Source organism: Littorina saxatilis, linkage group LG1, assembly GCF_037325665.1.
Source record: "Littorina saxatilis isolate snail1 linkage group LG1, US_GU_Lsax_2.0, whole genome shotgun sequence".
In the NCBI taxonomy this organism is placed as follows: domain Eukaryota; kingdom Metazoa; phylum Mollusca; class Gastropoda; order Littorinimorpha; family Littorinidae; genus Littorina; species Littorina saxatilis.
The window spans coordinates 95,388,087-95,410,586 of record NC_090245.1 but is presented as its reverse complement, the minus strand read 5'-3'; the positions used below and the strand labels follow the sequence as shown (position 1 = coordinate 95,410,586).

Sequence of the window (22,500 nt, the reverse complement as noted above, 5' to 3'; positions counted from 1 at the left end):
GAAGAATTTAATTGCAATTTTCAGATTTTTTTTGAGTAAAAGTTTTGTACACCTGGCGTGGGCACTTAAATAGCTCGTGTTAGGGTGGAATCATTTATTCGTCAGGAGAGTAACATTTTTGACCGAAATGTTGACTCGAAACACACCTGTCGTGGGGAGTAATTTTTGTGTGTTATGGGAGTAAAGGGAGTAAAAGTTTCGTACGAAATTTTTACTCCGGAGTAAAAATCTCGTGGGAGTAACTTTTTCGTGTTACCCGGGCCTTTATTGAAAATTGCTTGGCCAAAAATGCAATCAATTTCACTAAAAAAAAAAAATTGAGGGTTTGACAGTGCCGCCTCAACTTTTACAAAAAGCCGGATATGACGTCATCAAAGACATTAATCGAAAAAAAAAGAAAAAACGGCTTCGCATAATATTCCCAGGAACTCTCATATAAAGTTTTATGAAGATCGGTCCAGGAGTTTGCTCTGAATCGATCTACACACACACACACACACACACACACACACACACACACCACACACACACACACACACACACACACACACACACACACACACACACACACACACATACACCACGACCCTCGTCTCGATTCCCCCTCTATGTTAAAACATTTAGTCAAAACTTGACTAAATGTAAAAAGAAGAAGAAGCTTAGATTTAGACGCGTCGACGTTTGCTACAGTAGACATGCGCTCCTTGAAAATATTGACGATAATATTGACAGACATAAAAGTTCCTCAAGCATAGTCCTTTTGTATAATGTAAAAGTTTTTTCTGAACCGCATGTAAATGAGAGAGTATGTGTGCAAACAGAAAATACAGTTACCATGTTTGTTATCTTGTGTTTTATTAATTGAATAAAATTTAAAAAGACCACAAAAAAAAACAAAATAAAGTATGTCTCTCCAGATGATTGAACGAGAAGAAGTTAAGTGGAGGATATTGATTGATGGACCAGAATCAGCTGAATAGGTCAAGAGAGTTCACGAGAAAGGGCGAAAGGGGAGGGTGGTGGGAGGGGGAGGGCGGAAGACGACGGCGGGAGAGATAATGAGGTGCAAGCAAACTACGCGGAGTAAATGTCAATGACTACAATGCGAGGTATACTCAGGAGACTGGACACATGCCTGGTAAAGAAAACTCGAAAATTGCCCTTTTGTGTCGTTTTCTTGCCTTATGTACGACTCGCAGATCATCACGATTGGTGGCTTGGTAACAGAGAAGGAGGTTTCTTCTTAGTCATTCATTCGTTCATTGGCTGAAACTCCCACGGTTTGTACGTGTGATATAGAGAGACAAAGATAGATTGAGAGTAGGAGAGGGGGGGGAGAGAGAGAGAGAGAGAGAGAGAGAGAGTGGGAGAGGTAGAGAGAGAGACAGAGAGAGAGAGATTTGGAGTGGGGGAGGGAGAGAGACAGAAAGAGATTGAGAATGGGAGAGGGAGATAGAGACAGAGAATGATTGGGAGAGGGGGAGAGAGAGAGAGACAGAGAGAGTTTGATCGTGGGAGAGGGAGAGAGAGACAGAGAGGGATTGAGACAGAGAGAGAGACAGAGAGGGATTGAGAGAGAGAGAGACAGAGAGGGATTGAGAGGGAGAGAGAGACAGGGAGTAATTGAGAAGGGGAGAGAGAGGGACGAGGTTTGTTGGAACACAACAATGTTATAACACGCTATCTTCACTGCAGGCCAACGTTCATTTAGCTATCTCACACAAAAACTATTTTAATAACACCGCCACACGGGGAGTTTTTCCGCGTGAGGAATTAAGTGGGTGTCATCCAATCCATCCGATTGAACAAACTTGGATCAGCGGCTTGCGGTTCGATTCCTACGATACTCAGCAACTTAATTGAGTCCGGTGCCCATTGATTATAATTGATCCTGCCCGCTTGATGTCACCGACTTCTGCGAGAGAGCTCTCTCTGATCTAACCCACTCGCAACCGCCCACGCTGAGGAGGGTAGTTTCAATGCATGTATAAACTCAAGCTCCAAAGTTCAAGGAATACAATTATATTGATCGGACCGTCCTGAAAGTACCCACGAAATGAATCGAAGACCTTTTATCATGTAAACATCGTTTTATTTCTGTTCATGCATCTCTCTCTATCTCGGTCTGTCTGTCTGCCTGTCTGTCTGTCTGTTTGTCTGTCTGTCTGTCTGTCAGTCTATCTGTCCGTCATTCTCTCTCTCTCTCTCTCTCTCTCTCTCTCTCTCTCTCTCTCTCTCTCTCTCTCTCTCTCTCTCTCTCTCTCCCCCCCTCTCCTACTCTCAATATATCTTTGTCTCTCTATATCCCACGTAAAAACCGTATATACAGTTATAATGTATTAAGTTTGATGTGATAGTTCTTTGATTATATTGTTTTCTGTTCTTGTTGACCCTATATTAGAGCGAGGGCTGGATGTAAAAAAGCAATATTCTTGCTTATCGATAATAAAGATTTTGTATTGTCTTGTCTTGTCTCTCTCTCTCTCTCTCTCTCTCTCTCTCTCTCTCTCTCTCTCTCTCTCTCTCTCTCTCTCTCTCTCTCTCTCTCTCTCTCTCTCTCTCTCTCTCTCTCTCCCGCAGGTGTAACGCTACTTACGGTACGATCGTGATTCTAGTGATAATAAGGGTTTTGTTTTTGTGTGTCTTGCAGGAACTCCGGCACAAAAAAAGCGCTTTTGGAATCGTACTAGCCTGACCTGAGCAAGTTTTAGTTTGGCGACCAACAGGTTCCACGTGTAATTTCTTGATTAGTGTCTAGACGGACAGCGAGAAACCTTGGACACTTTTTTTTCTGACGTCAGCAAGTTTCAGATACAGTAATTTCATTTGGCTACCTTCAGTGTACAGTTCTTGGATGCTCAGTGTTTGGATGTTTTTACTGAATTTGCAAAAAGAGAGTAGCTCTCACGTGGTTCTTTACACAAAGCAGCAGGAACAATTGTCTGCGTCCATTTCTGATCGTACTTTTTACGTTATGTACTTTCTCCATCTTCACATATCCCTTCTCCTTTCTTTCCTTTGAACGATAGTCAGCCCTTGTTGTGTGTCATATGTGGATGGACAGTTTTAGTTAGGGTTTTATGTTATAACAGACGACACTCAGCGCTGTTGTTCCCGATTCTAAATCGCAGTGCAGTGGATTGTTGAGTGGACATAGATATTCGCTTTTGGGAAGTTTTAATGTGTTAGCTTTGTCAAGAAAACGACGTTTAGTAGGAAGACGCACTGCTACTCGACTTTGACTAATACATCTACTTTAAACCACTGCAACTAAAAGGCCGTATGGATTATTTTTTTTTCTAACTGTATTTTCGGGCCTGTGACAAACCATGGGCCCATGGGCACACTGTTGGGAGTCTACATTCGGCAAGCTTCAAATTCGCGGTGATTTTGAACAACAAAGTTCAAGGTGGTCCCGAACCACAGTCCTCGAATAGTTGCCTTTGCCATCGAGACACAAAGACAGAAAAGTCTGAAAGAACAGCAATATCATTATAACAGCAACAGTAACAACAACAACAACAACAGTATCATCTACTACGACATCATCGACGACAACAGCACCAACAACATCATCTACAACAACAGCAACACCATCTACAACAACAACATCAACAACACCACCGCCACCACCACCACCAACAACAATAACAGCAACCCCTCCACCATCACCAGCAACAACAACAACAACAATGGAATCCACGACGCTAACAGCGCCCAACTTCACAGACGAGCAGCCCGCTTTCAACGCCACCCACTCCCCCGTCCCTCCCCCGGCCACCCTGCCCCAGATCGTGGCGTTCAGTCTGCTGTTTTTCGTCATCGGGGCCATAGGCATCGCAGGCAACTACCTGGTCGTGTACGCCGTGGTGTGTGACCGCAAGATGCGCTCGAGCGTGACCAACCTGCTGATCACCAACCTGGCCATCGCCGACATGGTGATCATGATCTTCGGGGTGCCTGAGATCGTGCAGGTGATGATGAACCAGGGCTGGGTGCTCAACGCTCACCTGTGCCGGGTCAACCGTTTCGTGCTGGTCGTCTCGCTCTACGCTTCAGTGCTCACGCTGGTGGCCATCTGTGTGGAACGGTGAGTGGAGAGGTTGTGTGATGTGATGTGTGGTGTGTAGTGTAGTTTGGTGTGTAGTGTGGTGTGTAGTGTGGTGTGTAGTGTAGTGTGGTGTGTAGTGTGGTGTGTAGTGTGGTGTGTAGTGTGGTGTGTAGTGTAGTGTGTTGTGTAGTGTGGTGTGTAGTGTGGTGTGTAGTGTGGTGGTATGTGTGATGTGTGGTGTAATGTGGTGTGGCGTTGGTTGGTTTGTGTGTTTTTGTTAGTTTCATTTGTTGTTGTGGTGAATATATGCGTAGGTATTTATTTCTTTTCTTTTCTGTTTTGAATTGTTGCGTTTTGTATTCTTTCTTTTCTTTCTTTTTCTTTGTTTCTCCGGCTAGCTCCTTCGTTCTTTACTTCTTTCTTTCACTCTTTCTCTCTTTCTTTCCTTCTGTTTCATTCTTTCTTCTTTTCTGCTAGCTCCTTCTTTATTTATTTAATTTAGTGCATTTTTCTCTTTTCTTTCATTCATTCATTCTTTCTCTCGTTCTTTTTTTTCATTCTTTCTTTCTTTTCTTTTATTTGTTTTTCTTCCACTCATTTTTATTTGTCAGTTTCTTTCGGTAAAATAGCTCCGGTGTGTATTTGTGGTTAAAGCTCTACAAATTGCCTCGAGCCTTCAGGCACTTGATAACAATTGCAGCAGCTTCGACCAACTTGTTTTCCGACAAGGAAATGGACTGAACTGCACTTGATAACAATTGCAGCAGCTTAATTCGACCAGAGACATAGATAGACGAGATGCGAAGCGCTGTCTTCCCGCTCGCGTTATCTTCGCCTACGGCAGGGGCAAGTAATCCTCCCACTGGCGCCAAGCTGGCAATTGTTGTGTTTTTAAAGAGTTATAACTGTTTCATAGAAAATCATAGATAATAAAACATGTAACCTGTTAATTATTTGCACTCAAGAGAAACAGAAAATCACAAGAAGAAGATTGTTGCATTATTTGGTGATTAGAAGATGAATCCTAAAGTAAGAAATTTCGCTAATTTCTCCTTAAAAACTTTTTATCCACACGCCAGTGTAAGTGCGAGAACCACTTGAGCGAGACTTAAAAGCATCAAATTTAATTACAGCGCATCAACAATTATACAAACAGATTAATGTATACACCAGTAATGCATTTGCCAGTTAAGGGAAAGCAAAGTTGCGCACAAAAGAAAATATTAGCTCCCAAACATTGCCTCCACGCACAATGGACTTAGAAACAATGGCCGCAAGAACCGAAGGAACCGTTTTTTACTCACTTCGGGAACCCAATCCTCTCAAATGCGTTCGTGTGCACACTATTGAAGCTACAGAATATGAATCAAGTTTACTTACCACTGATATCTCTCGTCTGAAGCTGGATATATCCAAAGAAATATGACAGAAAAGCACTTCAAATCGGTGTCAGAGAGCAAGCGAACAACAACTTAGTACGGGATGATGGCTAACAATCGCGCGAGGTCACGCTGACCGAGCGCGGTAGCCCAAGAGTTCACGCGAGCGGCCCTCGCTTCGCATCTCTGTATGTATGTCTCTGATTCGACCAACTTGTTTTCCGACAAGGAAATGGACTGAACTGCACTTGACTGGACTGACCGCTGCCAAAATGATTAGTCAGTTACATAAGACCTGCTGCTATATGATGTGTTGTATTTAAAACCTGATTAAAAATCGTTAAAGCAAACAAAAATGCATTCACAAACTTATATTCCAAACAAACATCTGCGACATTTGAAAAGTAAAATGTGCTTACATGATCTGTGGTGATGGTTTTCAAAAATCTGAAACTCATGACCCAAGAAACACTTGCAAAATTGGATATCCTGTAAAAATCTTCCCCTTCAAAAACTTGCAAAATCGGATCTAAAAACCTCGTCTTCGGGAAACTGAATAGAGAGCAATCCCATGCAGGTGTTTTTGTTTTCAAAATCAAAATGTAAGCGAACAATTTTTGGGCAAAAGGAGATTGCTTGCTTGCTTGCTTGCTTGCTTGCTTGTTTGTTGGTCGTTGCCCTCATTCTGAATGTAGGTAAAGAAGTTACGATGGATCGCAGGGGCGAACGTGTAATAAGCCGAAGTCCTTTTGACCAGACCTTTCACAAAGAAAAAGAAAAAGACAAGTCGCGTAAGGCGAAAATACAACATTTAGTCAAGCTGTGGAACTCACAGAATGAAACTGAACGTTGTCCGCCGCTAGTGCAAAAGGAAGTGAAAGTGACGAGCCTGTTTGGCGCGGCAGCGGTTGCGCTGTGCTTCGATCATAGCACGCTTTACTGTAGCTCTCTTCGTTTTAACTTTCTGGGCGTGTTTTTAATCCAAACATATCATATCTATATGTTTTTGGAATCAGGAACCGACAAGGAATACGATGAAATAGTTTTTGAATCGATTTCGGAAATTGAATTTTGATCATCATTTTTATATTTTTAATTTTCAGAGATTGTTTTTAATCAAAATATAACATATGTATATGTTTTTGGAATCAGAAAATGACGAAGAATAAGATGAAATTATTTTTGGATCGTTTAATAAAAAAATAATTTTAATTACAAGTTTCCGATTTTTAATGACCAAACTCACTCACTAGTTTTTAAGCCACCAAGCTGAAATGCCATACCAAACCCCGGCCTTCGTCGAAGATTGCTTTGCCAAAATTTCAATCAATTTAATTGAAAAATGAGGGTGTGACAGTGCCGCCTCAACTTTTACAAAAAGCCGGATATAGAGAGAGAAAATGAAAGTTTTACGCCCTCACGGCAAAGCCATTAGGGGCATGTTACACGGGAAATGTATGAAAATAAAAAATAAAAATGCGGGGGGGATGTAGACAGCTGGGTGCCGGCTACTAGAGGAGACCTGAAATGGGCTAGGGACCGGGTTGGGTCGTCTTGGGTCAGTGCTGAAATGGTTACTTTTTTGGCTGTTGGCCGAACGGACACCCGGGCTTCATATTTTTGCATGCATGTATTCGTGTTTCCAAGGCCTGAGGCTTTCGCTGTGACCCTGGGATCTTTATCGTGCGCATGCGTGCACACGGGGGTGTTCGGACACCGAGGAGAGTCTGCACAAAGTTGACTCTGGGACACACATCCCGCGCCGAACTTGCGGGTTGAACCCACGCTGATAGTAACAACCGGTTTTAAAGCCAGCGCCTCTACCGACTGGGCAAACTCCCCCCCTCCCAATTTGTTGGGGTCAAGAAGTTCCATGGAGGGCGGGGGGTATGGAGTAACACACAGTGTTTTGCTCAGAACATTCCCACCCATGCAGAGCCGCGCTATGGGTACGCATTACCGTGAAGCTGGCAGTCAGTGCTACCAAATGTCGTCTGTGTCTACCACTCGGTGGTGACTTAATGTGGGTCTATGTAAGCAGATGCCAGCGCAAGCAATCTGATGCAGAGTCAGGAGGCGGTTTGGTACAAGAGAACCTTAGAGGCCACAGCCTCGGCCGTCTAAGGGATCTGTGTGTCTGGAGGCACATTTGGTTTCTGAGGTTCAAGCGGAGCTGTTGCCTCTGCTCCCAAGTTCCCGTGTCTGGAGGCGTTTTTGGTATGGTAGCAAACCTGTAGGTTGGGGCCTCTGCCTTTCAGGATGCCAGGACTACAAAATGTGTGTCTTGGGACACATTTAGCTTAAGATTCCAGAAGTGGATCTGTGCTGTGCTGGGTCTGCTGCAAGCACACTAGAACCAGCTCGCAACAGTTGAGGTGAACAAATTGGTGACCAAGACCATCATCGGTTTCTCTCCGAGTGATGGGTGTGGGCGGAGAAAGTCTCCCAGACTGAGAGCATTCTCCCTTCTGTAGCGGATGAGACTAGACATCTCTTCCTTGAGAGTGTCACAACCTTCAAACACGTGTGTGAGGTGTCCAGTCTTGCCACACTGACAGACTACCTTGTCCCAGTAGATGCGGCTGCTGACCGTGCGCAAGCGACGCAACAGGCTCATGGGTCTCGGGGGGAGTGGGAGGTGGTGCCCTTTCCTATTGTAGGGGAGGTGTATCCATCCTCTCTCTTCACATGTTTGTGACAGTGTCTGCTCTCTTTCCTCTCTTTTTAGCTTGGCTAGCAGCATTTTGGCTTCCTGGCAGGAGAGCCGAATGTCTGTCACTGGCATGGTTGACATAGCCGCTGCTTTTGCTGCTCTGTCCGCCATTTCATTTCCCCGGATTCCTGTGTGGGATGGCAGCCACATGAGGGAAAAGTCTGTTCCTTTTGTCATAATTTGGTGGGCTAAGAAATGAATTTCAGTTTGCATCTCTCCTCTGTTCTTGGTGCCATGTGCAAGTGCTTGCAACGAGGATTTTGAGTCCGTAAGGATGACCACCCCCAGGGGTGGGGTTGGCAGATCGTTTATCAGTGTGCAGGCCATGTAGATAGCAAATAACTCTGCAGAGAAGATGCTGATCCCCTTGTTTAGCTTGTATTTTCGTGTTATATCAAGTCCAGGAATCGACAAAGCACACCCAGCCTCCCCTGACTGCAGGATCGAACCATCTGTGAAGACCTGTAGGTGGCTTTTAAATCGTTGATCGATCTTTTCTTTTGCAACTGTGGCTAGCAGCAATGGGTCTTCTGCCTTTTTGAGGCCGTCTCCATAGTCTATGATCAGATTTGGGGCTTCAAGCAGCCATGGAAGGTAAGGAAGAGTACCACCTGTGACCAGCTTTTTATGGACAGGCCACTCTGTTCCCATATGCCCTTCACATGGTTGTATATTGGGAGCACTGTTTGGTATGTATGAGTCTTGGATTCAAGAGCTTTGTATTGCATGTGGTCGGTATCTCCCATGTCTGGGGTAAATACTTCCACTGCCGTGTTTGGGACACAGTGTATTCTGACAGCCAGCTGTGCACATCTGAGGTGGCATTCCTCTTTCAGTGGCAGCCATCCCACTTCCTGGTAAAGTAGAGTGAAGACTGCCGATCTGGGGACCCCCAGCGCCACTTTGAGAGCGGCTCTTTCTACTCTTTCAAGCTTTACCCACTGACTGTCAGGAGCTGCAAAGAAAGCCTCTTGGCCATAGCTGAGGCGCGACCGAACAAGGGCACGGACAAGATGGATCAATGGTTTTCCGGCTGCCCACGACTCTCTGCTCAGAACCTTTATCAGGTTTAGAGAGCGTTGAGCTTTTCTCACAAGTGAGTCTATGTGTGGTCCCCAACTGAGAGAGCTTGTGAATGTCACTCCCAAGAACTTGGTTTTGTCTGCTGGCACCAGCTGCACCCCATTTATGGTGATGGAACATGTCCTTTTGACAAGCTGCACTCCTGTGAAAGCCATGAACACGGTTTTTTAAAGCCGGATATAACGTCATCAAAGGTATTTATCGAAAAAATGAAAAAAAGTCCGGGGATATCATACCCAGGAACTCTCATGTCAAATTTCATAAAGATCGGCCCAGCAGTTTAGTCTGAATCGCTCGATCTACACGCACGCACACACAGACACACACACACACACACATAGGTGGTTTTACAGTCATTTGGGGTCGGCTGTGTATCAAAATGCCATCTTGCTCAAAACACAGGCATTTGGGGTCTCTTTTGTTTTAAGTGTTAGAAAGTTTCTTAAAACTTCAATGAGCGTTAAATGCCATTTTAAAGTGTGAAAACTCATTTCAGGAGGTTATTACATAAAATGCAACCTCCAGCGTGATTTTTAGAAAAACAGACATTTGGGGACGATGTTTGCTGTACAGCAGTGAAATGGGGACGTATGTGTACACAAAGTGCAGAGCTAGAATTACGTTATCGGTGCTATGAATGTTTTAGGTGTTAGAAAGTTTGTTAAAACTTCAATAAGCGTTAAATGCCATTCTAAAGTGTCAAAACTCATTTCAGGAGGTTATTACATAAAATGCAACCTCCAGCGTGATTTTTTAGAAACAAACAGGTATTTGGGGACGATGTTTGCTGTACAGCAGTGAAATGGGGACGTCCAAAAGTGCAGAGCTCCCGCAGAGCTATATGAATGGTTTCATCACATACATGGCGCTAGGCGACATATGTTGTGAAAAATTTTACAAATCACGTTTTTGCGCCCGATATTTTCTTGTCATCTCCAAAGTCAAGGGACAAACACGAAATTCCTTGACTTTTGGGGTAGCGCGACTCTGTTAATTTTAAGAATTAAAAAAAAAAAAAATTCATTACTAGGATGTCCCATCGTTGGGAAATTCCGGTCGCTTCCTCCGAGTGGAAAGCTAGCAGTGACAGAGTCGCTCTACCCCAAGTCAAGGGATCTATTAGTCCTGTTTCGCCGTTATCCCAATTCGCCCCCATCCCATTTTGGCGACATTTCTCAGGCCAAGTGTCATTTTACCACCATATCATGTACCATTAGCTCCACATCCCATTTTGGCGCAATCCCGTTTCGCCGTTAGCCCATTTCGCCCCCATCCCATTTTTGCGACATTTTACAGGCCAAGTGTCATTTTACCTCCATGTCATGTACCAGTAGCTCCACGTCCCATTTTGACGCCATCCCGTTTGGCCGTTATCCCATTTTGCCCCCATCCCATTTTTGCGACATTTCATAGGTTATGTGTCATTTTACATGCCATTCTAAAGTGTCAAAACTCATTTCAGGAGGTTATTACATAAAATGCAACCTCCAGCGTGATTTTTTAGAAACAAACAGGTATTTGGGGACGATGTTTGCTGTACAGCAGTGAAATGGGGACGTCCAAAAGTGCAGAGCTCCCGCAGAGCTATATGAATGGTTTCATCACATACATGGCGCTAGGCGACATATGTTGTGAAAAATTTTACAAATCACGTTTTTGCGCCCGATATTTTCTTGTCATCTCCAAAGTCAAGGGACAAACACGAAATTCCTTGACTTTTGGGGTAGCGCGACTCTGTTAATTTTAAGAATTAAAAAAAAAAAAAAATTCATTACTAGGATGCCCCATCGTTGGGAAATTCCGGTCGCTTCCTCCGAGTGGAAAGCTAGCAGTGACAGAGTCGCACTACCCCAAGTCAAGGGATCTATTAGTCCTGTTTCGCCGTTATCCCAATTCGCCCCCATACCATTTTGGCGACATTTCTCAGGCCAAGTGTCATTTTACCACCATATCATGTACCATTAGCTCCACATCCCATTTTGGCGCAATCCCGTTTCGCCGTTAACCCATTTCGCCCCATCCCATTTTGGCGACATTTTACAGGCCAAGTGTCATTTTACCACCATGTCATGTACCATTAGCTCCACGTCCCATTTTGGCGCAATCCCGTTTCGCCGTTAGCCCATTTCGCCCCCATCCCATTTTTGCGACATTTTACAGGCCAAGTGTCATTTTACCACCATGTCATGTACCATTAGCTCCACGTTAACATTTTGGCGCAATCCCGTTTGGCCGTTATCCCATTTTGCCCCCATCCCATTTTTGCGACATTTCATAGGCCATGTGTCATTTTACATGCCATTCTAAAGTGTCAAAACTCATTTCAGGAGGTTATTACATAAAATGCAACCTCCAGCGTGATTTTTTTAGAAACAAACAGGTATTTGGGGACGATGTTTGCTGTACAGCAGTGAAATGGGGACGTCCAAAAGTGCAGAGCTCCCGCAGAGCTATATGAATGGTTTCATCACATACATGGCGCTAGGCGACATATGTTGTGAAAAATTTTACAAATCACGTTTTTGCGCCCGATATTTTCTTGTCATCTCCAAAGTCAAGGGACAAACACGAAATTCCTTGACTTTTGGGGTAGCGCGACTCTGTTAATTTTAGGAATTAAAAAAAAAAAAATTAATTACTAGGATGTCCCATCGTTGGGAAATTCCGGTCGCTTCCTCCGAGTGGAAAGCTAGCAGTGACAGAGTCGCACTACCCCAAGTCAAGGGATCTATTAGTCCTGTTTCGCCGTTATCCCAATTCGCCCCCATCCCATTTTGGCGACATTTCTCAGGCCTAGTGTCATTTTACCACCATATCATGTACCAATAGCCCCACATCCTATTGTGGCGCAATCCCGTTTGGCCGTTAGCCCATTTCGCCCCCATCCCATTTTTGCGACATTTTACAGGCCAAGTGTCATTTTACCACCATGTCATGTACCATTAGCTCCACTTCCCATTTTGGCGCAATCCCGTTTCGCCGTTATCCCATTTTGCCCCCATCCCATTTTTGCGACATTTCATAGGCCATGTGTCATTTTACCACCGTGTCAAACCACTAGCGCCACATTCCATTTTGTCGCCATGCCGTTTTGCCATCATCCCATTTTGCCGCCATCTCTATTTCGCGACATTTTGGATTGTGGCAAAAATGGAATTTGGCCTAAACGGAATGTCTTCCTAGTTGAATAACGCAGTATAGTAGTATAGTGAGGCTTGGCAAGAAGAATAAATAAAAAATGTGATGGCGGCCAAATGGGATGGTGTCAAAATGGGATGACGTGCTATTGTTATGACACGGTAGTAAAATGACGCTTGGCTTGTGAAATGTCGCGACAATGGGATGGGGGATAAATGGAATACGGTGAAACGGCATGGCGGCCAAATGGGATATGGTGTCAAAATGGGATGTCGCGCTATTGTTATGACATGTTAGTAAAATGCCCTGTCACGTAGTCTCAATCCAAATTGGAAATCCATAGCATCATCATTATAATCATCCTCATCTCATTAATCATCCAAAATTATAAATTTTATAAAATGACGCTTGGCTTGTGAAATGTCGCGAAAATGGGATAGGGAAAAAAATGGGACGGCGGCAAAATGGGATTGCACCAAAATGGGATGTGGATCAGCCACTAGATTTCCAATTTTAAAGTCTTAGGTATGACCCGGTGTGACGTTTTCATCTTTCGCCGTGTTGATATTTCGATTTTCGGCCTCGTTGATCTAGTATAAACTCTACACTGAACAAAAAAAACACCCTTCGATAGTACTGATGAGCGACCTTGTGTACCTTACATTCATGGGGCCAAATTTGTCCAACCAATTATTTTATTTAACTTAGAAATTTGATTCATCCTAAAATGTTTCCCTTCTTACTCAAGGGACGTAACCACTCGGTACACGTTTTCGAAGAATTCGATTTTGGGAGTGAAATCTATTTAATTTCACAACCAATTTTTTTCACATGCAAGAAACTGACATGCTTTTCGTCCATAAATAATTTCTCTTCTTAATTTTACCAGGAAACAACATTTCGGTCTCGAGTAAATATCGAGGGGGAAATATGTACACAGGCGAAAGATGAAATCGTGACACCGGCCGAGGTTCAAACCCACGACCTCCCGATCACGGGGCGGACGCCTTACCACTAAGCTAATCGTGCCGGTTTACCCTTGAGTGACAGACGGACAGACAAAAGAATATACAGACAGACCGTAATTAACACAAACACACACACTCAGCAGAGCAAAGCGGTATAACACACAAACTCAGCAGAGCAAGGCAGTATTACACACACAGACTCTGCAGAGCAACTAAGTCGGTGACACACAGACACAGTTATTTGGGGACGATGTTTGCTGTATAGCAGTGAAATGGGGACGTCCAAAAACCGATAGCTCTGCGCTGTGCTATGAATGGTTTCATCAGTTACATATGGCGCTAGGCGACATAAGAGTATTTCCAATCCAGTCAGTAGCTAGCATTCACGACCCTGACAACGGATGGTTTGAGTCTGATTTATGAGAATGAGAATGAGGGAGAGAGAGTTGTATTAAATTGAATTGAATTAAATTGAATTGAATTTATCTTTCTCTTAACACTGTAACAGAACAAGAAATGCTAAAATGTTTTTTTCCATCCCGCCCTCGCCCATTGAGTTGAAATAGAAGTTAACCACATTATGTTTGAAAATGTTCCAGTGCTTTATGTACAATAATGTTTCAATACAATCATAGTGTATTAACATTTTACCAGTATCAGCTGCAAAATAGAAGTAGTGCTTTACAAGTTTCGAAAGAGAAACAGCATGTAATGATACGTAAATGGTATACAGCAGTGAATTGGGGACTGTTTCCCAAACAGCAGTCAGATGGGGTCTGGTTGTTGTACAGCAGTCATTTGGAGGCACAAGCTAAAACTGCTTCAGAGATGTGTGTTTTTCATTGGCTTTGATCTCCGCTGAGAGGGAGAGAGTCAGAAAGAGCGACATAGACAGATAGACAGAGACAGAGAGACAGACCGAGACAACAAAGGAGAGGTTAAGGACACCCCCTTACCCTTGAGTGACAGACGGACAGACAAAAGAATATACAGACAGACAGACCGTAATTAACACAAACACACTCAGCAGAGCAAAGCGGTATAACACAAACTCTGCAGCAAGGCAGTATTACACACACACACACACACTCTGCAGAGCAACTAAGTCGGTGACACACAGACACAGGTATTTGGGGACGATGTATGCTGTACAGCAGTGAAATGTGCTTGTTTGTTTGTTTGTTTGCTTCACGCCCAGCCGACCACGAAGGGCCATATCAGGGCGGTGCTGCTTTGACATATAACGTGCGCCACACACAAGACAGAAGTCGCAGCACAGGCTTCATGTCTTACCCAGTCACATTATTCTGACACCGGACCAACCAGTCCTAGCACTAACCCCATAATGCCAGACGCCAGGCGGAGCAGCCACTAGATTGCCAATTTTAAAGTCTTAGGTATGACCCGGCCGGGTTTCGAACCCACGACCTCCCGATCACGGGGCGGACGCCTTACCACTAGGCCACCGTGCCGGTATGGTTTGAGTCCTATTTATGAGAACGAGAATGAGGGAGAGATGATTGTATTGAATTGAATTGAATTAAATTGAATTGAATTGATCTTTATCTTAACACTGTAACAGAATAGGAAATGCTAAACTACTTTTTGTTTTCATCCCGCCCTCGCTCATTGAGGTGAAATAGAAGTTAACCACATTATGTTTGAAAATGTTTCCAGTGCATTATGTACAATAATGTTTTAATACAATCATAGAGTATTAACGTTTTACCAGTATCAGCTGCAAAATATAGTAGTAGTGCTTTACGAGTTTTGCAAGAGAAGCAGCATGTAATGATACGTAAATGTGATATAATACAACAGCGATCAAAGTTCAAGTCTGAAGGTAGGCTCTGAGAAGTGTAACCAGTGCATGCAAATCCTTGGCGATATGATTTATCTCAATAAGGTACAGTGTTCGTCGCACATCCGCAGGCTCCTCAATAAATGCCAGTCGTTCTGATTCATCATAACTCATGTCTGCTTTGTCCCTGAATAACGTCCAGTACAATGTTTCAGCTTTGGTACAATCGTAGGTGAACATGAAGTCATCTGATTTTGCAAGCAGCTGTTTGGATGAAGCATTGTACACCATTCTAATCACTTTCTTTCGTGTTCTGGGGTTCGTAGTAATTTCTAAAGCAAGTGCTTTTACTTCCCCTAGACTGTACTCCCTTTCCAAAGCATCCTTTTCAGCTTTAGTCAACTGCTTTTCCACTGGTTCCTCTGTATCACTCTCTGACGTAAAATATCTGTCCTTGTCACTGTCAGTGGCCACGCATGTGGAGTCAACGGATTGCTGCAAGGCAGGTTCCGTCAGCTTGGATGGAATGTGGCTCCGTGATTCACGTGCTTCAATGTTCACAACACAGCTTGCCTCGCTGTCAATGCGTTCGCCGGCGTGTAGTCTCATTTTCTGTTTGTGCCTAACGTCGGGAACTTTGTCGTACGTGTTTGTGTGAATTATGCCTGATGTTGTGCTGGCATGATTTCGCAGATGATCGATCAGCTGTATCAACAGAAGAAACGCATACCTCTTTGCTGTTAAATTGTTGGGATCATTGTCTGTCACGTCTGAGCTGCGAAGGGGTTTTGTTTACGTTGCGTTGACTAGCTCGGCAAATGGCGGCCTGTTGGTTCTCTGTGCTGAGCAGTTGAAGTGTGACTGTGGCTCCTTCTCATTCTCCGGTGACTTTCCAGTACTTGACATAGTGGTCAGCTGGCAGGCCTGTCAAGGTAGCTTCCACAGCAGTTGGTAGTCCAACGACAGGCATTTTCTTCACTTGTTCAAGTAAATTGCTGGAGCGAAAAATGTGTGCTGCCGGAGGGACAGATAGAGAGAGAGAGAGAGAGAGAGAGAGAGAGAGAAAGAGAGAGAGAGAGAGACAATGACAATGACAATGACAATTCTTTATTTAACGAGGGTAGTAGATTAAGCAGTGGTCTGCTTTTTTACATCCAGCCCTCGCCCTAAAGAGGGACTAACTAAAAAAATGAAATAAAAAATACAAGATACAAATTAGAAAATAGATAACTAAAATTCTACATTTTAACAGATAACTAAAGTGAAAACACATTATACATATGTACACAAAATGCATTACATTGAGGTAAATTGCGAGTTGATTGATGTGAATTAAGTGGTATAGTGCAGCTTGCACTTTCTCAACATCATGCTCTAATCCATACATTACATTTTAAAGAAAATCAATCAAACAAGCAAGACATTGCCAAGATCATCACACATCTAAATACATGTAGTGGTTGGTTTGTAAGTCCCTTCATTCGAAAAGGGTTTGTGTACATTATACCAATAAAGAGGAGAGGGGCATGTTTAATACAAAAATTGTATTTGTAATTGTAGAGAGAGAGAGAGAGAGAGAGAGAGAGAGAGTGAGAGTTGGGGTAATTAAATAAGAAAGAAAGACAGAGACAGAGTGAGAGAGACGGACAAACAGACGGACAGACATACGGACAGACAGTAACCTGCGAGAGAGAGGAAGACAGACAGATAGGCACACAGTCAAAAACCGGGAAAAAAAAATCATAGAAAGAGATAGAGATAAAAGACACAATTGCAACAGCTCTGCAGATTTCTTTCCTACGTGTTTGTTTAAAACAAATCTGACAGAGAAAGGAGAACAAAACAGAGAGAGAGTAGGAAAGAGAAAGTGTGAGAGAGAGAGAGAGAGAGAGAGAGAGAGAGAGAGAGAGAGAGAGAGAGAGGAGAGAGAGAGAGAGAGAGAGAGAGAGAGAGAGAGAGAGAGAGAGGGGGGGGGCGAGAGAGAGAACGGGAGAGAGAGATGACGATGATGATTTAACGTTGTTATACAATGAATAGGGTTAGAGGCTATCACGCAGCAAACTCTCCAAGAGAGGGAAATAAAGAGATATATCATCATCATCATCATCATCATCATCATCATCATCATCATCATCATCATCATCATCATCATCATCGACATCGGCATCGGTATTGGGATCAGCATCGTCACCTACATGTGTCTTTTCATGTTGTTTTTTTGTTTGTCGGCTTGTCTAGTCTGTCTGTCTCTGTCTCAGTCTCTGTGTCTGTCTGTCTGTCTGTCTGTCTGTCTGTCTGTCTGTCTGTCACGGGCTTGGGGTCTCTGTTTAATTTCGTCTGTTTTCCGTTGTTGCATCTTATTTGCATAACCATCTTCGATAATCATTTGGTCGAAATTTGGCAGGAATAAACCATCATTTGTAATACATTATGCTGACTGTAAGAGAGAGAGAGAGAGAGAGAGAGAGAGAGAGAGAGAGAGAGAGAGAGAGAGAGAGAGAGAGAGAAAGAGAGATGAAGAGAGCGAAAAAGAGAGAGAGATGGCGAGAGAGAGATGGGGAGAGAGAGAAGGGAGAGAGAGAGAGATGAAGAGAGCGAAAAAGAGAGAGATGGCGAGAGAGAGATGGGGAGAGAGAGAAGGGGAGAGAGAGAGAGAGAGAGAGAGACAGACAGACAGACAGACAAACAAACAAACAGACAGACAGACACACAGACACGCAGACAGACACCAAAGGTTGAGAATAGAGAGAAAACAAGAAAAGTGTGAAGCAGCCGTGCATATTTCTTTTTTGCATAATCCGTGAAAGTAACCTAAGAGAGAGAGAAGAACAGGCAGACAGGCAGGAATGTGTGTGTGTGTGTGTGTGTGTGTGTGTGTGTGTGTCTGTGTGTGTGTAGAGTGATTCAGACTAAACTACTGTACCGATCTTTGTGAAATTTGACAGGAGAGTTCCTGGGTATGATATCCCCGAACGTTTTTTTCATTTTTTTGATAAATGTCTTTGATGACGTCATATCCGGTTTTTCGTGAAAGTTGAGGCGGCACTGTCACGCCCTCATTTTTCAACCAAATTGGTTGAAATTTTGGTCAAGTAATGTTCGACAAAGCCCGGACTTCGGTATTACATTTCAGCTTGGTGGCTTAATTAAATTAAAAATTAATTAATGACTTTGGTCATTAAAAATCAGAAAAATGTAAAAAAAAAATAAAAAAATTATAAAACGATCCACATTTACGTTCATCTTATTCTCCATTATTTGCTGATTCCAAAAACATATCAATATGTTATATTTGGATTAAAAACAAGCTCTGAAAATTAAAAATATAAAAATTAGTATCAAAATTAAATTTTCCAAATCAATTTAAAAACACTTTCATCTTATTCCTTATCGGTTCTTGATTCCAAAAACGTATAGATATGATATGTTTGGATTAAAAACACGCTCACAAAGTTAAAACGAATAGAGGTACAGAAAAGCGTGCTATCCTTCTCAGCGCAACTACTACCCCGCTCTTCTTGTCAATTTCACTGCCTTTGCCGTGAGCGGTGGCTGGCGATGCTACGAGTATACGGTCTTGCTGCGTTGCATTGCGTTCAGTTAAAGTTTCATTCTGTGAGTTCGACAGCTACTTGACTAAATGTTGTATTTTCGCCTTACGCGACTTGTTGACTCACATGCGAAGCAAAAGTGAGTCTATGTACTCACCCGAGTCGTCCGTCCGTCCGTCCGTCCGGACGTCCGTCCGTCCGGACGTCCGTCCGTCCGGCCGTCCGGAAAACTTTAACGTTGGATATTTCTTGGACACTATTCAGTCTATCAGTACCAAATTTGGCAAGATGGTGTATGATGACAAGGCCCCAAAAAACATACATAGCATCTTGACCTTGCTTCAAGGTCAAGGTCGCAGGGGCCATAAATGTTGCCTAAAAAACAGCTATTGTTCTCATTTTCCCCATTTTCTCTGAAGTTTTTGAGATTGAATACCTCACCTATATATGATATATAGAGCAAAGTAAGCCCCATCTTTTGATACCAGTTTGGTTTACCTTGCTTCAAGGTCAAGGTCACAGGAGCTCTTCAAAGTTGGATTGTATACATATTTTGAAGTGACCTTGACCCTGAACTATGGAAGATAACTGTTTCAAACTTAAAAATTATGTGGGGCACATGTTATGCTTTCATCATGAGACACATTTGGTCACATATGATCAAGGTCAAGGTCACTTTGACCCTTATGAAATGTGACCAAAATAAGGTAGTGAACCACTAAAAGTGACCATATCTCACGGTAGAAAGAGCCAATAAGCACCATTGTACTTCCTATGTCTTGAATGAACAGCTTTGTGTTGCATGACCTTGGATGACCTTCACCTTGGGTCAAGGTCACATTGTATTTTGGTAGGAAAAATGTCTAAAGCAGTTCTTAGTGTATGATGTCATTACTAGGTTTAGTTATTTGACCTTGACCCTGAAGGTCAAGGTCATGTAAAGGTCAAGGTCAAGCATGTGAGTCGTATGGGCTTTGCCCTTCTTGTTTTTGTTTTGTTTTAATAAACTGAGAGAGTAAGAAAAAGACAAAAAGAGAGACAGAGCTAGAAATACAGAGAGACAGACAGAGAGACGGACCGACCGACAGAATTAGTGCGAGATAGAGATAGAGAGACACACAAACAGGGACAGACAGACAGAGACCGACATTTTGAGAAGAATGAAGAGAAAACCAGCAGTATTATATGCATAGTCTTAAGCTGTGTTTCCATATCGCGACGCGATGGCAGCACGATAGTTGCGGCGAGGTGGCGGCAGCGTCAAAACCGATCGCAACAGTAATATCAAAGAACGCATGTTTCCATATGTGCGACGCGACGGATGCTTCATCTGGGGATTTAATCAAGTTTGAGTGAATCCTTCTTGAAGGTTTTTCTTTGTATTCATAAATTATGAGTAATCTAAGCTTAATTAGTTTGGACAACATTTTGGATGAAATTATTGCTGCTGCAGGAACATTGAATTGGCAAGTCTGTAACAGTAATCGTCTCTCTGACCCCCCCCCCCCCCCCCCCCCTTGCTTGCTGAAAAATAAAATTAACTCTCTTCCCGTCCTCTGTCACATCCTCTGATTCTTTTGCTGTATCTTTTCCTCTTTTTTTGGTAAAAATTGTATCTTGTCTGTCTTACATTTATAACAAGGGGATAAGCGATTCTCTGACCTTGACATAACGTGAAATAATAATTCCTATCTAGATGTACATATTTATAACCACATTTAATATAAGCTTAGCTTATTGTGTGGTTACAAATGTTTATATCGCATATATATGCAAGTTATCCAAAGAATGAAATTGTTTTGAGACCTATAGCACCGTTAGTTTGTCAGAACAGGAGGTGGTCCATATCAGGCAGTTGTCCATGTTAGGCTATTTTCCCTTACGACCAGGGTGTGCTTATTGCGTGTCTTATGAGAAACAGACCGCGTGCAGAAACACACACACACTATGATGTGTTGTCGTATTATTTTTGCTTTGGTCAATCGTAGGACCCTATTCTGAGGTCTCAATATTTTCCCACGGTCTTCCCAACGCATGCGATGTCACTTTCCATTGAGCGTTTTTGCCACCATTTGGCAAGGAGTTATCAGCTGAGATAAAACGACTGTAAGTAGAACGCGAAAATCACACCTGGACTCGATCCGACCGACTGGTTCTTGTATACGCAAGAGCACTTGATAGTCTCTGCCGCGGATCATAAAATCGTATAATCTGCTGATTTTCGCATCCCGAATCTACTCAGCTTCGTCCCAATAGGCCCACTTAAAACATCACACGCGGAATTTAAATTAGCTAAGATGGACAACTGGACACCACATGTGAGAACCACGCACCAAGACATTGTCAGCATTGAGAGAATGTTTTCACGGAATTGTTTCACGATTCTGTGACACTGTTATATTGCGGGGTTATGATATTTTCTTCGTTTCTGATTTGAATTCATGTAAATGAAATCAAGTTAAAATTAAACACTATTGTTTTTTTAGAAACCAATGCGGACCCTGAAAGAAATAACGTTTCACTCAGATAAATTTTATCCAGCCTGTCACGTTTTTCATTTATACATTTTGACAGAAAAAAGAAAATAACAAAAGAAAAATTAACACATCTGTGTGGGATTAAAATCAAACGTCGATTTGTGTTACTAAAGTTACTGACCACCATGTGCATGCGAACATTTGCTGCCCCCCCCCCCCTCCACATCGTAATCGTATCGGCTCTGTCTCATTTTGCCCACCACCCCTCCACCTCTCCCCAGGACCCCCCCCCCCCCCCCCCACCTTCCTTTTCAGTAAATAGCCCTTCAGTCGGAGCGGCAGTTGTCGCCACGCATCAGACTTTTTTGAATAATTATGTGCGGTTTTTAGTATCTCCTTTACAAAGCTGATCTGATAATTAACTATCTTTTTTTTTTGCAAGCAAACGACAAATTCGCCTCAAAAAATGTTATTGACAGTGCATATAGAAAAGGTAGCAAAAAAACTTGCGGGGACAAAGTGGGCGAGGGAGAGCCTGGGTGGTCAAACGGGGGCTGTGCCATGCCATATGTCACCTGCTGGTTAAACGAAAGGTTTAAAGGAACAGATATCGCACACAATATTTTGATCTTTTGATCAGTCAACCATCAATTTTGTACATCAACCCCAACAGTGTTGTTGTCCAAAAATAAAAGAATTGCATTCTGTCCTCAAACTGAACGGTAGTTCAAAGTTAAAGAGATATTGACCAAAGTGCTTTTGAGGAACAATAAAACACTCTCCCCAAAATAACACGCAAAAAAACACCCCACACAAATAAATAAATAAAGAAAGAAGCAAAACAGATTTACAAGGAAATTAATTATGTTCATGGTATGCTAGCGCTGTTTTTATTTTATTGTATAATAAGCATGCTGATACCGGGATGCAGTATACGTTAAATGTAAATGATATACTGCTATCTAAATGTGAATCAAAAAAAAGAAAGGTAGGTTTTTTTTAATTTTTTTTTTAATTTAAATGTGAACCAGAAAAGATGCATTTCTTTTAAATTGATGGCGCCGTCAAAAACAAAAACTAAATTCTTGGTTACAAAATCAAATGAATCTTAGTAGTCGATAGTTTAGTACTATTTGTCACTTTATTAGAGGTGGTTTGACTGAGCTGCCGACTTCTCCGCTTTAATTCCTTTTTCAGTTTTATCTGTACACTCTTTGTTTTCATCGATACGTGTAACACTTTTCCCGACCTCGCACATGATGGACAGCATTCATTGGAGCGATATTTTTCATTTCACCGGGTTTTCGCAAAATTGTATTTCATGCCACGCTATTATCGA

The 22,500-nt window shown here is 42.7% G+C and overlaps 1 protein-coding gene and 1 long non-coding RNA gene across 2 annotated transcripts in view; both read left to right on the top strand.

Annotated features, from left to right (window-relative positions):
• LOC138946507 (uncharacterized) overlaps positions 1–22,500 on the top strand; it is a 458,926-nt gene that overhangs the window by 219,264 nt on the left and 217,162 nt on the right. The gene's annotated exons all lie outside the window — the stretch shown is intronic.
• The window catches only part of LOC138950951 (neuropeptide receptor 15-like), a 77,422-nt gene continuing 58,614 nt past the window's right edge, over positions 3,693–22,500 (top strand). The window contains exon 1 of the mRNA XM_070322671.1: positions 3,693–4,090. Within this exon, the coding sequence (XP_070178772.1) occupies positions 3,693–4,090 (398 nt within the window). The remainder of the gene's footprint in view (positions 4,091–22,500) is intronic.